Source organism: Sorex araneus, chromosome 5, assembly GCF_027595985.1.
Source record: "Sorex araneus isolate mSorAra2 chromosome 5, mSorAra2.pri, whole genome shotgun sequence".
Lineage (NCBI taxonomy): Eukaryota > Metazoa > Chordata > Mammalia > Eulipotyphla > Soricidae > Sorex > Sorex araneus.
The window spans coordinates 117666938-117684587 of record NC_073306.1 but is presented as its reverse complement, the minus strand read 5'-3'; the positions used below and the strand labels follow the sequence as shown (position 1 = coordinate 117684587).

Genomic DNA, 17650 nt, shown 5'->3' with positions numbered 1-17650 from the left:
CATGACCTATAAGCAGACACAAACATACCAGTTTTTTTCCAAAACTCCACAGGTACATATCCTGTTCCTGGCCTGCTGTTGAATTCCCGCTGAGAATCTATAGAAGAGATAAACGCATAAGTAAGAAGCTCTCTGCACTTAGCACTTTTATTTATATTTTTAAAAATTAACAACTTTATTTTGATTAAGCATATATGTTTATTTAGTGCAAAAATACTCTAGTAAGGGATACAATTAGATTAAAAATAGTACATTTAAATTTTAATTTAAAAATACATACACCCACACTTCAAATATTAATATAGTGACTAAAGTGTGTTCCGGTTCTACTTGAACACACTTTATACTTGCAATCCTACTTCCTTTGTATTGGGTATATCCTACCAAATCACAGACAAAAGGTAGATTGGGAGCACACTTATTGAAAATTTTACATTATTAATCTAAAACTCAACTTTTGAGTGTTTTGATGGAGCACAGAATTCTGCTAAAATAACTTTCCTTCACGGCTGAGAGATAGCTCAATGAACTGAGCTCATGCCATGCGTGAAGGATGGCAAAGGCCAACCTCCAGTACCAAATGGTCCCCCAAGCACCAGAGAGCAGCACGGTTGTGACCCAAACTCAGTATAAAGCCCAAAAACACATTTTTCCCCCAATTGTATTCTCGGGGGGCTGGAGGAATAGCACAGCGGGTAGGGCATTTGCCTTGCACTCGGCCGATCCAGGTTCGAATCCCAGCATCCCATATGGTCCCCTGAGCACCGCCAGGGGTGATTCCTGAGTGCAGAGCCAGGAGTAACCCCTGTGCATCACCGGGTGTGACCCCCCCAAACCCCCCCCACAAAAAAAAAAACCAAACAAAAACAAAAACAAAAAAATACCAATTGTATTCTCAGGCCAGCGAGATAGATAGCTGAAGGGTTGAGCACATGATCTGTGTTCCAGGACATGGTTTCATCCCTGGGACTGCATGGTCCCCTGAGAACTGCCAGGTGTGAGCCTTTAGCAGAGCTGGGAGTAGCTCCCAACCACCCCTCTCCTCGCCACACACACACACACACACACACACACACACCCAAAAACTAAATAAAAAGCAAGCAAAATACCACCCACCCAAACCAACCAACAACAACAAGAACAACAAAAAAGCAATCCAGAATTTGACTGAGAGATAGAATGGGGTTAAGCTGCTTGCTTGCCTGCAAATCTAATATGATCCCTGAATAGAGCCAAAAGTAATCCCTTAGTACCACTAGGTATGCTGCCTTCTCCGAATGGAATAAAACAAAACAAACCTAGTGTTTGTAGTTGTCTCCCAAGCACTGCTCAGGAGGTCTCGGGGCGACTCGTACCAATACTTGGCCAACAAGGCCTGAATGGTTAATGTTCAGGCCTGAGAGTGCTGAGGACTACCAGGGCAACCACTGTGTGTTTGGGGGTCTCCACATTCACAATGACAGTGCTAGGGGCAGTTTTACATTGCTAGGAATTATTTTGGGTCCCTAACATGCAAGACATGTACCTTGACCAATAAACTATCTCTCTGGCCCCAAAAATCAAAGTTTTAAATGACACTAGCAAGACATATGATCATGAATGGAGATGGGTAGATTTATGTCTACAGTTCATTACAACCTATAGTATCTCACCTGTAAATATACACACTGAATGATGGACAAGTAAAATGGTCTGGGATTTGGATAGTGAACTTTGAATAAGTTTCCAAAACTTGTTATGGGGATAATTTGTGAAGTTCAGATGATGAGGGACACCTGATAAAAGTTTTTATAAATGGAATCATTTTACAGCTCTAAGAATTCTTGAATGTCTTACTGTGCTAGATATCCCACATAATGGTGCTAGTTTATGGTAGGCAGAGTCACTATATAGGCAGGGTGGGGGAGTAGAATTTCTTGGTTAACAGTGTCTCCAGCTCAAAATTCCTCCCCCCCTTTTTTTTAGGGGACCAGTGCCTGGGCACCTGGAGGGCCACTTCTGGTTATTCTGAGCTGAGCCCAGAGGTGCAGGGTTCTGTACATGAGGGTTCTAGTCATGGTCCTAGCGATATGCTGAGTGCTTGAGTGCTGGAAGCTGAAGAGCTATATAAAGCGAGCAGGGCCGGGAAGGTTGAGAATTGACCTTCATGCTGGATTGGGTATGCGACCAAGCCCTTTGACCTATCTCCCTCATCTCTGATTCAAATTTTTTTTTGATAGTCTGTTTGAGATTAACAGCCATCATCCATGGAACATACTAGATCTGTCAAACGAACAGCTTTGTTCTCTCTAGTGAACACTGAACCTGAAGTGGGTGGGTGACCGGGAAAGTCATATGTTATAGATGGCTCCTCACTTAGCTTGCTTTTGCATAGGGTACCTTTTCAGTTACGAGGTGAATGTGATGGAACATTTTAGGGGAACAGCTCTGGCATCACAGATTGTGGCTGCAGTTATTTATAAATCTTCCACTTCATCTGAGAAAAAGTGAGACAGGATAACAAAGCTTTGCTACCAGAAAAAGTTCTGAAGTAAAACTTTTTTCTAAGAGGCTGCCAGACAGTGGGTGATAAATGCTGTTTTCCCATATGGGACAGGGGTATAGAGGATAGAAGGTGAGGTAAACACTTTTTTTTTTTTTTTTGCTTTTTGGGTCACACCCAGCAATGCACAGGGGTCATTCCTGCCTCATGCACTCAGGAATTACCCCTGGCGGTGCTCAGGGGACCATATGGGATGCTGGGATTCGAACCCGGGTCGGCCGCGTGCAAGGCAAATGCCCTACCCGCTGTGCTATCACTCCAGCCCCGGTGAGGTAAACACTTTTAATACTAATATGAGAAATAACTATGATCTATACAAGAGTATAAGTGTATTCAGCTGAATTTAACTACCAATCTTTGATGATCACTGAGCATATACATAGAAAGGTTAAAAACAGAACAAAAACATAATATTTCATTTTTTATAAGGAATAATCACAATTTCCTGAATAATCCAGGTTCTAGGAGCTAATGTATTTTCTTCTTCATTGTCTTTTTTTCCCCCCCGCTTTTTGGGTCATACCTGGCGATGCTCAGGGGTTATTCCTGGCACTGCACTCAGAAACTACTCCTAGTGGTTCTTGGGGGACCACATGGGATGCCAGGGATTGAACCCGGGCCAGCTGCATGCAAGGCAAATGCCCTCCCTGCTGTACTATTGCTCCGGTCCAAAGCTAGATGTATTTTCTCATTTACTTTTTATAATACCTTCATAATCTAATATCATCTTTTAAACAGGAAAAGTCTTCCTTGCCATATTTGATAGGACTCTCTCCTTACCATTGTTGAGAGAATCTGCATTCCCAGGACTGTGCTGCCTGGAAACCAACTCGCTCCCTGCTTTCCTCATCTCTGTATTTTCATTATAGCGCCTTTTCCAGTAGTTGAGTTCTTCACGATCAGATTCCTGACAGCGCCGGAGAACTGCCATGGAACGTCTTGTTTTCTCTACCATTTCCATAATGCAATTCAGGGCCTGAGTCAGAAAGAAAGTAAAGCAGAAACGGATGAGGGCATTCAAACAACCAACACTGAAAAATCAAGGACAGGTTAAAAAAAAATAAAAGGAAAAAAGGTTTAAGTATTATATAAATTTAACAATATCAAATTTATTTTATAGCCCCCTTAGTATTTATTTTGAAATATAATACATGTAATATATTTTCCCCCACCAAATTTTAAAATACCACTTTTTGGATTCTAGCTGAAGCAGCTAGAGTCTAATTTTAAATGGGACACTATCTATACATCTATATCTGTATCTATCTCTCTCATCTATCTATATTGAGTTTTGGGGTAGACTTCAGTGGTGCACAGGGTTTACTCCTGGCTCTCTGTGCTTAGGGGTCACTCCTGGTAGTACTTACAGTAACAGGATTTGAACTGGAGTCAGCTGCATGCAAAGCAAGAGCCTAAATCCTCTAATTTATCTGCAGCCCTAACATGAGCCCTTAAGGACTATATGGTGATGTCCAGTGAGTGCATGAGAGGTTAATCCTGCAAACAGTCAGGAATAGCTCCTGAGCACTGCTAGGTATGGCCCACCTGTCCTTCATCTACCACACCAATATCTCCCCAGCCCTTGCAAAAAAAACCCCAAAAGACCAACAAATTCCCCAAAAAACCAGGATTGAGGGATGCAGCACTGTTAAAACTTTAGGTTCCACTAGGGCTTAAGTAAAATAGAAAGACAGCATAGCAGGTAGGGCACTTGTCTTGCATGCTGCCATCCTGGGTTCAATTCCTGGCATCCCTTGGGCACCGCCAGGAGTCACCCCTGAGCATTACTAGGTGTGGACCCCAATTACCACCCCACCACCACTTGCAAAAACAAACAAACAAAAATATAAAAAAACAAAAGTTTTAGGTTCTACATGTAGGAATTTGATTACTAGTAGTACCTATTCCTCCTCCATTAAAGAAAAAAAAAAAAGCTCGAGTATATAAATTTCATGGAGGCATTACATCTTCTCCCCCTATGTTAGCTGAAGGGAAGCTCTTTTTTAAAAAATTTATTTGTATTATTTATTTATTTATTACTTTTTTTTTTTACTTTTTGAATCACATCCAGCAATGCTCAGGGGTTACTCCTGGTTCTGTACTGTCACACTGTTGCACTGTTGTCCTGTTGTTCATAGATTTGTTCGAGCAGGCACCAGTAACATCTCCATTGTGAGACTTGCTGTTACTGTTTTTGGCATATCGAATATGCCACGGGTAGCTTGCTAGGCTCTGCTGTGTGAACTGGATACCCTCGGTAGTTTGCCGAGCTCTCTGAGAGGGATGGAGGAATAGAACATGGGTCAACCAAGTGCAAGGCAAATGCCCTACCCACTGTGCTATTGTTCCAGTCCACTCCTGGTTCTGCACTCTCAGAATTACTCAGTATGGGGTGCTGGGGCTCGAACTCGGTTGGCTGCATGCAAGGCAAATGCCCTACCCACTGTGCTATCACTCCAGCCCTGGAAACTCTAATGGGAAAGAGAAGTTCTATATTTTTATACCAGCTATCATATTTATTTTGAATTAGAAAATATTAATACTTTTAAAAGGACTCTGTGCCGGGCTGTTTTCACTTGGGACACCCAAGAGGGGGGTGGGTGAGATCCCTCCCTGCCCCAAGGGACCCAGCCCCGGCAGCCAACCTCCACTATCCAACCGCTGCCGCGACAGTCCAGGCCACTTTCCGGATACATTATAAGACACTTCCTACCCATTTTCCATAATTACCACACCATATCTGATGGAGTTCAGACAGTAGGCAACAAATCACAGAGAGTTTTATACACACACACACACACACCACTCCCTCCGCACCTCCTAGAGCCTGGCAAGCTACCTGTGGTGTATTCGATATGCCAAAAACAGTAACGATAGATCTCATTCCCTGGTGAAAGAGCCTCCAATCGTTGCGAAAGACGGGTAAGGAGAGGCTACTAAAATCTCAGGGCTAGGAGGAATAGAGACGTTACTGGTGCCCGCTCGAGTAAATCAATGAACAACGGGATGACAGTGATACAGTGATCATATTTATTTAAAGTACAAATGAAATAAAATACAAATGAGTACATGTAGTTAGCACTTCCTGCATATCAGATTCTGTGACAAACAAGTTACATATGATTATATTTCTCCAATGAATTCAGATAACATAGTGTTTTGTTTGTTTTGGACCATACATAAAGGTGTGCTCCTGGCTTCATGCTCAGCAGTCATATTCACTTCAAACATACATACTTTCACTATTGGCAATACTAAGGATTACAAATAATAAATAGGAAAGTTGTACATTAAACATTCTTACATGATCAAGATGTTTCCATTCATCAGCCCATTCCCTTTCTGTCAAACGGTGGTCTACCAACTCATCTTGATAGCCTCCATTTAGACCTATTAGAAATTAGAGATTAAATTTAAAGACAGAAAATAATACAATAGACTCGAATTCTATCAAGCAAAAACACATACAATCAAATTAATCCTGGCTTCTTTGTGGGCCACGCCTGGCAGTGCTCAGGAGCAACTTCAAGCTCTGTGCTCTGGAGCTGCTCTCAGTATGTGGTCCAGGAACCAGGAGGTGCTGGGGCTCAAACTCACATGAGCAGCAGGCAGCAGAAGTGACCACTACTCACTCTACACAGAGGTAGAAGCAGCCCCCAGCACCCTTAAGTGTAGCCCAACAGTCCCTTCCCTCCACGAAAAAAAAATCCCTAAAATAGAAATACAAAAGGACTGGAACGATAGCACAGCGGGTAGGGCGTTTGCCTTGCACGCGGCCGAGCCGGATTCGATTCCTCCACCTCTCTCGGAGAGCCCGGCAAGCTACCGAGACTATCCTGCCTGCATGGCACAGCCTGGCAAGTTACCTGTGGCGTATTCAATATGCCAAAAACAGTAACAAGTCTCACAATGAAGACGTTACTGGTGCCCGCTCGAGCAAATCGATGAACAACGGGACGACAGTGCTACAGTGCAAAAATACAAAACTGACAGAAATATAGTATGGTTAGTTTTCAGCATATTCTCTCCAAAAGAGATCAACCTGGCAAAATAAAGAGAAATGGGGATGGGGTGTGAATAGGACTATTATCAATCAGCTTCTTGGGGAGACATTATAACAAACCAGCAAATTCAGCCACCTTGGGCATCAGGCACTTGGGATCTGAACATTTTCTGTTACTTTCTAGCTATGTTAATTTGGTCTAAGTTCCTTCCTCTCTTATCAAAAAGGGACATCACTGTTGGGAGTGCTGTGACGATAAAGCGATAAATTATACCACAATCTACGTGGTATCTTAAGACTTGGTAAATGCTGGCATCTTAGAACACCACTGTTGTCATGATGGTACAATTCTGCTACCCTTCTGAATCCAGGGCCCTACAAGTCCCTGAAGGGGGCTAAAGAACCTCTGAGGGGCATGGAATAATGTTACCATTTAATATTCCCTAAGGTACTCTCTCAATGGAAATATGCAGGGAACCCTGGAAGCTAGTAGCCTTTCAGTTCTCTGTTCGGATACATATTCAGCAGCTAAACTCTGAAAAACCTTCTGTGATTGAGTTTTGCTAGGAGACATTTTGGTTTCTTCCTAAACATACCAAGGAGGCATATCCCAGATGTTTCAAATAAACCAGTGACTCAGCACAGGTAACTTTATTTTGTTATTTTAGAAATGAATAATTTGAAGTTTAGAAAGACAACCGTGCGTAAGATCACAAAGGTAAGTGAGGATGCAGACCCACGATACAAATTTAGTCTGGAAAGATAGATCAGAGAACCTGGACACACACTTTGTGTGCATAAGGCCCTAGTTCACTCCCTAGCATTATTTATCTTGTTGCCCCCTAATGTCATTGGGATAGAATCCCCTGACAAAAGATTTAAATACAGATAAGAACTTACTCCCTGATCGATCTAAATACCCATATTTCCGATACAATGCCATATTATCTTTTGTTTTTATTGTTTAATTTAAAAAATGTTTTACTTTACTTCATTTGCCTTTCAATCTATTTTCTGACCATCTGAGAATAAATATGCTCATATATTCTTAAATATTTCCTGTGGGGGCTGGAGAGAGTATTCAATGAGCTGGAGTGTGTGCTTTGCATGAAGGCCTAGTTTCAATTCTTGACATGATCTCCTGAGCACCACACAGGGAGTTGTCCCTGAGCACTGCCAGATGTGGCCCCAAAGGAAAAAAACCCAAAATTTCATTGTGCGTGTCCAAAAATTCGTTTAATCCTATTTTATCCTATAATAATGGCAATAAGGTCTAAATTAAAATCTAGTCATATTAGACCAAATACAACTCTAATTAATCTTGTTGTTTGTATTGGAGTCACACTCAGTGGTCCTAGGGGGCGGGCGGTGCTGGCAATTGAACTCAGGTCTCCGGCAAGCAAAGCTTGGCCTCAGTCCTTTAAGCCAGCTCCCCAGCCCCTATAATATTCTTTCCTAAATACCATGCTACCTGCATCTCCCTGATGAATCTGTAACTGTACCCTCACTGTGACTCACTAATTAAAAAATTAAAAAATAAGTAAATATCATGCTACCTTTCACTTTCTGGTAAAAGGCAACAATGCTACTATTTTATGTTAGCACTGATAAGAAATAAATCCAAGGATTCAATCTGAATTTAAGTCATTACCATTTATGTTTATGTTACTTACTAAGATTGTGGTGTCTATCACGAACTTCTCGATGCTCAATTATCTTGTTTGGTTCACGATATAGGTGGGAAGTTGCAATATCTTCCAAGGTATAATGCTGAAGAGGAGGAGGAGTAGGATGGAACTGGGCTCCGGGATTCATGAGTGGCACAGTGAGGGCAGGACTGTGCCTGGGAGCAGGACTGATGGTACACACTCTTTTGGCGGGAGGTTCAGGAGCAATCGTATCTCTTTCAAAACCACTCTCTTCCCTCCTGTGGAAGCACCCGGAGAACATATCTGAACCCATCAATAAATGTTCACGTAACACACCAACTTTGTGCTATATACTTTCACAAACAAGAAGAATTTAAGGAAAGGTATAATATGAGGTGTAAATGAAAATGTCTCTGGAAGACACGCAGGCAATGGAAACTGCTGACTTAACTCATCACGTGGAGTGATCAAATCTGTTCATAATGAGACGGAATCACCTAAACCCCACAAAGACTAAGGAGATGACGGCATTTTCTTGCATGACAGAAATGTGGAAAGTTATGGTTTCTTCTATATCTACGGAGATCTTGAGGTCAAATTTCTTACTACGGAACTTAGTTAATAGAACAACAATTCTTCACATGAGAGAAAAGGCTCATATAATTAAAGCACTGTGAACTGGCAGGGTTTTCAACTACTTAGCTTTAATTTAAACATTTTTCACTGTTAAAATATTGCTTCTTTGGGATGGAAAGTCAGTATAGCAGGGTAAAGTGCTTGCCTTGCACATGGCAGACCCAGGTTTGATCCCCAGCAGTACGTATGGTCCCCTGAATACCACTGGGAGTGACCCCAGTGCACGGAGATAGAATAAACCCTGAGTAGTGCAGGGTGTGGCCCACCCTCACTCCCCCCCCCCACCAAAATATATAAAAATTTGGGGTTGGAGAGACAGAACAGTGGGCAGGGTGCTTGTCTTGTATGCAGTCGACCCAGATTTGATCCCCAGCACCTGATACTGTCCTGTACAGACTGTCAGGAAGAACTCTGGGCACAGAGCCAGGTGTAAGCCCTGAGCATAGCAAGATATGGCCCTCAAATAAACAATACTACACACACACACACACACACACACACACACACACACACACACACACCCATCTTTTTTGATAGAATAATGTCATTCATACTGAAATTTCCAGAATGACTTCATCTAAATATTCTGAATTACAGTGATTCATAAGCCAGTATCAAAATTGTTTTTTGATTTCGACTTTGGGGTCACACCCGACTGTTCTCAGGCTTACTCCTGGCTCTGTGATCAGGGATCACTCCTGCCAGGGCTAGGGGGATGATAAGGGGTGCCAGGATTAAACCTGGGTCTGCCACTTGTAAGGCAACTGTCTCCATCCCTCTGGATCTTCGATATCTTTTCTAAAGACTTCTCAAATAAAAGAAAAAAAAGCCCTGCATAGATAGCATTTCTTCTGGCTCTAGAGAAGCGGGTTCAGAGAGTACTCTGGAGCAAAGCTTTTCTCCAGGCAAGCGGACTGTCACCTGAAGCTCTTTGTTTCTGCTTTGGAACACATTGAGTGATATTTAGGGGCTATTCCTAGCTGGGTTCCGGGGGGGGGGGTAGCTCTTGGTGGTGCCAGAGAGTAAACCCAATCCTCTTCACACAATGCATATGCTCCAGCCCTTTGAGTTATTCCCCCACCACCATACAAGTGAAAAGTTAAAAAAATAATACTGTCTAGAATATTCTCCTATAGATTTGAGATCTACTCTGTTGCCTACTGTTGGGACAAAGCAAAACTAACCTTAGAAATTCTGAGACCATACCTATCTGTAGCTACAGAAATCAAAATTTCTTTCACGATTTAGAATGGTCTCAAAAAAGCATGGGAAACAAAGCATTTCTGATCTTACCTCTCTGGACTGGGCCTCTTTCCGTTTCCATGCACTTCCATGAGCAGCTCGGAAGAGTCAGCTGGTGAAGCGATACTCGTGTTGAGCAGAAGGTGTTCATGCTGGGCAAGGTACTGGGACGGGGTTTGTTTAGCAGCCCGAGCACAGTGTAGCAACTCCCGCTGCAGCAGAGGCAGGTTGGCCTTGAAAAGAGGAGGAAGCAGGAGGGAAGCCGTTTTCTTGGTGGTAGGCCCTCTACAGCAGGGCTTAACACCTCAAAAGGCTTTCATAAACTGGATGGCACACGACAAAAACCTTCTCTCCTTTTCAATCTGATTTTCATATGTCTAAGAATAATACAGCTTTTATTCTATGAATTAGAATTAATATCTTTTACCCTGGCAAGATATAAATTTCGTTAAGGAAGAAAGTGCTTTATTGGGGCTGGAGCAATAGCATAGCAGGTAGGGCATTTGCCTTGCATGCCAGGTTCGATTCCCAGCATCCTATATGGTCCCCCGAGCAGCGCCAGGAGTGATTCCTGAGTGCATGAGCCAGGAGTAACCTTTGTGCACCACCGGTGTGATCCAAAAAGCAAAAGCAAAAAAAAAAAAAAAAAAAAAAAATACAGGTGCTTTATTTATCTTTGTGGCCAAGTGCAGACTCAAAGTTCAATAAATGTTTGTTAAACAATAATTATAAAATATATATTTTTGAAGACTAAGGATAGTTGGAGAAGTTTTTTTTATCCCAAGGGAAAGATGAGCATGTAAACATTTTAATTTTGGGAGTACCACACCCGGTGATACTTTGAGGGACGAGTTCCATTATATCAATTTAGTTAATAAACTATCTCTCTAGCAGAAATGAAATGTTGCTTTTGTTTGTCTTTTTGCACTACACTCAGCTGTGCTCAGGGCTTATTCCTGGCTCTGCACTCAGGGATCACTCCTGGCAGGTTCAAAGGGGTACCAGGGATAGAACCTGGGTAGCATGCAAGGAAAACACCCTATCCATGGAGCTATTGTCTGGGCCCCACAAATGAAAGTTTTAGTACATGAAGTAGACATCCTTTACCAAAAGTTAACTTACTAGGTAACATAATTAGTGACTTAGCTCTTTGTTCTTCCCCAGTTGTAGAGGCCACTCCTTGTATTGCACAGAGTCACCCCCAGTTCAATCTCCAGAGCACCACATATGGTTCTCTGCCAGGAATGGTCCCTGAGCATGGAGCTAAGAATATGCCCCAGCACAGCTAGGGGTGGTCCCAAAACACACCATCCATCCACATAAAATGTCAAGATCATAAAAGCCTGAAATGCTGCTCTAGATTAAGCAGACTGAAAATGACATGCAAGATGTGAATTATACATACACATATATACAATATACACACAAATGTTTCATCCTATTCTTTATTTTTTAGTTCTGCTTTTGGGCCATACTGAGGTTACTTTGGGCTCAAGGGTTACTCCTGGTTCCACACTCAGGAATTCCTTCTGTTGGTACTTGGGAGACAATATGGAATGTCAAGGATTGAACCCAGGTTGGCTGTATGTAACACAGTACCTGCTGTACTAGCTCTGGCCCCCACACAAGTGTTTTCATTGCTGTAAAGAAAATCAGTGTGACAACTGTTGGAACATGAACAAAATCTATAGATAATAGTGTCATTTAAGCGTTAATGTATTGATTTGACAATTGTACTACTTAGATACATCATGTCTGTAGCTTATGTACAAACAATTTTGTTTTGGTTTTTTTTTGCTTTTTTTTTGGTTCACACCTGGCGATGCACAGGGGTTACTCCTGGCTCATGCACTCAGGAATCACTCCTGGCGGTGCTCAGGGGACCATATGGGATGCTGGGAATCGAACAAGGGTCGGCCGCGTGCAAGGCAAACGCCCTACCCGCTGTGCTATTGCTCCAGCCCCCATAATTTTGAAGAAAAAAGATAATAACATAATAAGATAAACATAACATTAAAACTTGAAGGATTTGAACAAAGGGTATAAATAAATCCTAACATTTGGGAGGCAATACTTTTTTTTTTTTTTTTGCTTTTTGGGTCACACCTGGTGATGCATAGACGTTACTCCTGATTTTGCACTCAGGAACTACTCCTGCGGTGTTCAGGGGACCACATGGGATTCTGGGAATCAAACCTGGGTTGGCTGGGTGCAAGGCAAAGCCCTATCCACTGTACTGTTGCTCCAGCCCTGAGACAATAGTATTTAAAAAAAAATCTTCCAGTGTTTGGGGCTATGGGTTTCATCTCTGGTACTACAAAACACGGGTGGACTATTCATTCCACATTAATCAAACACTGACTCACCAGGTAAGCTAATAATTTTGAAAACTGGGCTGGAGCAACAGTACAGCAGGTAGGGTGACTGTTTTGCAAGTGGTCAACCTGGAATCAATCTCCAGTATCTCAAATGGTCCCTTAAGTCCACCAGGAGTATCACTGAGGATGGCCCTAAAACAAACCAAATAAAAGGGGAGGGGAACCTGAGCAATAGTACAGTGGGTAGGGAATTTGCCTTGTGTGTGTCCACCTTGGGTTTAATCCTCAGCATGGATGGGTCCCCGAGCCCCACTGGGAGTAATTCCTGAGTGCAGAGCCAAGAATAAACTGAGCAAACTGAGCAGCACTGGGTGTGACCCAAATCCCATTCCCTAAAAAGAAAAGTGTCTCCCAAATTGGAAAAAATTAATTACAGAGGACATAATCAGAAGTCAGACTAATTTGGATTAGGGGGAAAAAATTGTCTTTCCATAGTTTTTCCTGACTTGGGGAATTTCTGAACTATAAAGGATTCTCTAAGATATAACATATGTCTTCTTTTTTTGGTGTGTGTGTGGGGGTGGGGTGGGGGGGAGGGTTTGGGCCACACTGCTTAGTGGTTACTCCTGGATCAGGAGACACTGAGATGCCAGGGATCAAATCCAGGTTGGCCGCGTGTAAGGCAAGCACCTTACCCACTGTATTATAGCTCCGGCCCCAATACAACATGTATCTTATACTAAGATATCTTATACTGAGATGGCCACAACTGATTTAGTATTCAGTTATTTCTTCTGCTAGACCCCGGTCTCCAGGCCACCTGCATGTCCCCCTTTCCTATAGTCTGCCCCTCATCCTCCCTCTGTATGCTTTGTAACACAAATCACAGTGTAGGAATTCAGCAGTTTTCATCACACTAAATTTATGTGAAGACTGTACTCACATAACTTTACACATAAAATAAAGATATAAAATGTGGCTGATTGCCCTAATTTAGCTCACTGAACAGGGATCAGTACACATATCGAAGAAATACGGAAGACAAATTACATTCATTAATGATTCAAAAATTACCTTAAGGAATGGAATTACAAAAGGACGAAGAGGAAAGTTAGTAGCCTCTTGAAGCTTGCAATGGAATTCTTCAATAGTTACTGTTGAATTCTGAAAAGAAAAATATAATATTGTTCAACTTCTAAAACTGGAAATTATCTTCCTAATATAAACCTGATAATGGAAAATGACAATTTTAAGAACACTGGTAAAGTCAAATTCCTCTCTTAAGGGTTGACCAAAATCAGTATACTTTATGAAAAAAATCTTAGTGATAGTCATTTTTTTCTCTTCTGTCTCTAAATTCTGTGCTCAAAAGCCTGGGCCGCATAACCTTCCTCTCAATCTAGGAAAACAGGCAATCAGGTCTCTTGTATTGAGGGAGTCACTGCAAGTCATCTCAGATACAGGAAACAAAGATGACAATATTTCCACTTGAGTAGATCCCAATTTAGTTCAGGATGTCAGCTTGAAGATTCAATAATCCAGCACTCCATTTTTTCATAAACCTATTTCTTCACAGGTTCTCCCTACCTCCTAGTAGCTGCTCTCTAAATAGTCTTAAAGTTGAAAAAGATTGGTTACTTTCTATCTCAACGTGGTCTGTTTGTGGTCTAAAGAGGTACCAGAGTTATAGCACCTCCAAGCCAGCAGAGTCCCACTGGTAAGGCTGCAGTCAGAGAGATAGTTCAATGGTCTGGAGTACACCCTAGGCATGCAAGGGGCTCAGGTTCAATCTCTGGCCAGTACATGGTCACCAGTACTGCCCCTAAGCAGTCAGGCATGTGCGCACACAGACAGAAACAGACACACAGACATAGACACACAGACACAGACACAGACACACACACACACACACACACACAGATTTATAGCATTCTTTGAAAATTACTAGCACTTCCTTGGAACTTTCTTAAAAATCATGATTCATTTTATTTACTTTTGGCAGTGCTGGGAAATGAAGTCAGGGTCTCACACAAACAAGGTGAATTTAATATGACTTTTTGTAGAATGCTCTACTGATGAACCCATCCTGCACCCCTCAAAAGCCTGGCTTTAAACTAGAATTCGCAGGCCCTCTGCTAAGGGGAAATATAAACATTTTCCCTCAAAGTTTACAAATACCTCAGTTCCCCTAAACGCAGTTTAATAATAGTTAAAAAAAAAAAAAACAATGGAACATCAATCTGATTTTTAGTTTCCCTGAAAGGAAAATTACTACTTCTAGGATTTTCAATGATGTAACAAGCATCTTGTGGCAAATTGTAGAATTATTCATCAGTACAAAATTGCTTCTTTTATTTGATGTGTCTGTGTGTGTTTGGGTATTTAGATCACACCTGGTGCTTGGGGACTACTCCCAGCTCTTGCTTGGTTATCACTCTCGACTGTGCTTGGGGAACCATGTGATGCCCAGGATTGAACTGGGTTTGCTTGCATGCAAGGCACGTGTCTTAACCTCTCATCTCTGCAGTGCCAATATTACTTCTTAACAATTCACAAATTTTAACTTATAGGCTCAGGGGCCAAAGAGATAATACAACGGTTACCTTGCAAGTGGCTAACCCTGTTTTGATCCCTGGCACTGTATTCCTGAAGCACCATTGCCAGGAATGACCCCTGACCACAAAGCCAGGAGAAAGAAAACACTGAAAAAACAAACAAAAACCAAAAATAAACTAAGTGTAAAAGCAAATTTGGCTTGAGTGGTAGAGCATGTCATTCACATGTAGGTGCTTGAGGGCCCTGGGTTCCGTCTCCTGTACTACAATGCTTTCCCCAGCATCACAACACTACCAGGTGCAGCCCTTTGCGATCTCTGAAAATACCCTACTGCATCGGATACACTCAGGTCTCAAGGAAAAACAAAAAACAAAACCTCACCCCACCCCCCAAAAAAAGAACCCCAAACTAAAAAACAAAGAAACAAAAACAAGGAGTGAATGAAATCTATTCCATTTAATTCTATTAAATTTTGTGGAGGGGCAGGGGGGTGCAATGTTTGTCTTTAGACCACACACAGAGATAATCAGGACTTAACTTCTGGCTCTGCATTCAAGGATCACTCTTGACAGGTTTTGGGAGACATATGGGATGCTGGGGATCAGTCTCCCTACTTGCTGTACTGTAGCTCTGGCCCCTATACCAATTCCATTTCCCTAAGAACTAATTATTGGGAAAACAAACATGTTTATTTGTTCAGAAAAATTTAGGCAAATAAATTTAGGGATACTATTGGTATACAGAGAAGACATTCTTGAATCACACATTGGGAGAGAACAAAACTTTATGGAAGTATCATCTAAAGAATTGAAACCACAGAAGGGTCATAGAGATAGCTCAAAGTGCTGGGTACCAACTTCAAACTTTATTACAAGTCAGTAGTAATTAAAACAGCTTGGTATTGGGATAAAGACAGACCTGCAGACCAATGGAACAGAGTTGAATATCCTGTCACAGACCCCCAAATATATGGCCACTTAATCTTTTTTTTTATTAGTTTATTTTTAATTAGAGAGTCATCATGAGGGTACAGTTACAGATCCATACATCTTTGTGCTCATGTTTCCCCCATACAAAGTTCGATAACCCATCCCTTCACCAGTGCCCATTCTCCACCACCAGTAAACCTAACATCCCTCCCCGCCTCCCCAGTCCCGTCTCCCCCCACCCCACCCTGCCACTATGGCAGGGTATTCTGGCCACTTAATCTTTGACGAAGGAGCAAGAAATGCAAAGTGGAACAAGGAAAGCTGCTTCAACAAGTGGTGCTGGGAAAACTGGATAGCTACCTGCAAAAAATTGAACTCTGACCTCTGTCTAATGCCAGGCACAAAAGTCAGATCAAAGTGGATTAAAGACCTCAATATCAGACATGAATCTATAAGGTACATAGAAGAAAATGTAGGCAGAACTCTCCATGACATTGAAGCTAAAAGCATCTTTAAGGACAAAACAGCACTGACCGTGCAAGTGGAAGTAAACATAAACAAATGGGACTACATCAAACTAAGAAGCTTCTGCACTTCAAAAGAAACAGTGACCAAAATACAGAAAGAGCCCACAGAATGGGAAAGAATATGTACCCAATACCCATCTGATAAGGGATTAATATCCAGGATATACAAGATACTTGTAGAATTGTATAAGAAAAAAACCTCCAACCCCATCAAGAAATGGGGAGAAGAAATGAACAGAAGTTTCCTCAAAAAAGAAATACAAATGGCCAAAAGGCACATGAAAAAATGCTCCACATCACTAGTCATCAGGGAGATGCAAATCAAAACAACAATGAGATATCATCTCACACCACAGAGACTGGCACGCATTCAAAGAACAAAAACAACCAGTGTTGGCATGGATGTGGAGAAAAAGGGACGCTCCTTCACTGTTGGTGGGAATGCCAACTGGTCCAGCCTTTCTGGAAAACAATATGGACAGTCCTTGAAAAACTAGAAATTGAGCTTCTATATGACCCCACAATACCACTTCTGGGAATATATCCCGAGGATGCAAAAGAGCACAGTAGAAATGACATCTGTACCTATATATTCATTGCAGCACTATTCACAATAGCCAAAATATGGAAACAACCTGAGTGCCCTAAAACAGATGACTGGTTAAAGAAACTTTGGTACATCTACACAATGGAATACTATGCAGCTGTTAGGAGAGATGAAGTCATGAAATTTGCTTATAAATGGATAAACATGGAGACTATCACGCTAAGTGAAATGAGTCAGAAAGAGAGGGACAGACACAGAGGGACTGCATTCATTTGTGTAGTGTAGGGTAGCATCACTTGAGGCTGACACCCAAGGACGGTAGATACAATGGCCAGGGGGATTACCCCATAGCTGGAAGACTGCTCCATGAGCAGAGGGGAGGAAGGCAGATGGAATAGAGAAGGGATCACTATGAAAATGATGGCTGGAGGAACCAGTTGGGATGGGAGATGCATAGTGAAAGTAGATAATGGACCAAACATGATGACTTTTCAGTGTCTGTGTTGCAAGCTATAATGCCCAAAAGGAGAGAGTGAGTATGTGGAATATTGTCTGCCTTAGAGGCAGGGGGAGGGTGGGGGAGGGAGGGTATACCCGGGATATCGGTGGTGGGGAATGTGCACTGGTGGAGGCATGGGTGTTTGATCATTGTGAGATTGTAACCCAAACATGAAAGCTTGTAACTCTCATGGTGATTCAAT

At 42.0% G+C, this 17650-nt stretch overlaps 1 protein-coding gene across 4 annotated transcripts in view; it reads right to left on the bottom strand.

Moving 5' to 3' along the window:
• The window catches only part of CBFA2T2 (CBFA2/RUNX1 partner transcriptional co-repressor 2), a 129740-nt gene that overhangs the window by 16937 nt on the left and 95153 nt on the right, over positions 1-17650 (bottom strand). For all 4 annotated transcript variants that reach the window (XM_055138235.1, XM_055138233.1, XM_055138234.1 and 1 more), the window contains exons 4-9: positions 13465-13554; positions 10124-10305; positions 8219-8472; positions 5847-5932; positions 3323-3518; positions 29-97 (exon numbers count right to left, since the gene is read on the bottom strand). In XM_055138235.1, the coding sequence (XP_054994210.1) occupies positions 29-97; positions 3323-3518; positions 5847-5932; positions 8219-8472; positions 10124-10305; positions 13465-13554 (877 nt within the window). The remainder of the gene's footprint in view (positions 1-28; positions 98-3322; positions 3519-5846; positions 5933-8218; positions 8473-10123; positions 10306-13464; positions 13555-17650) is intronic.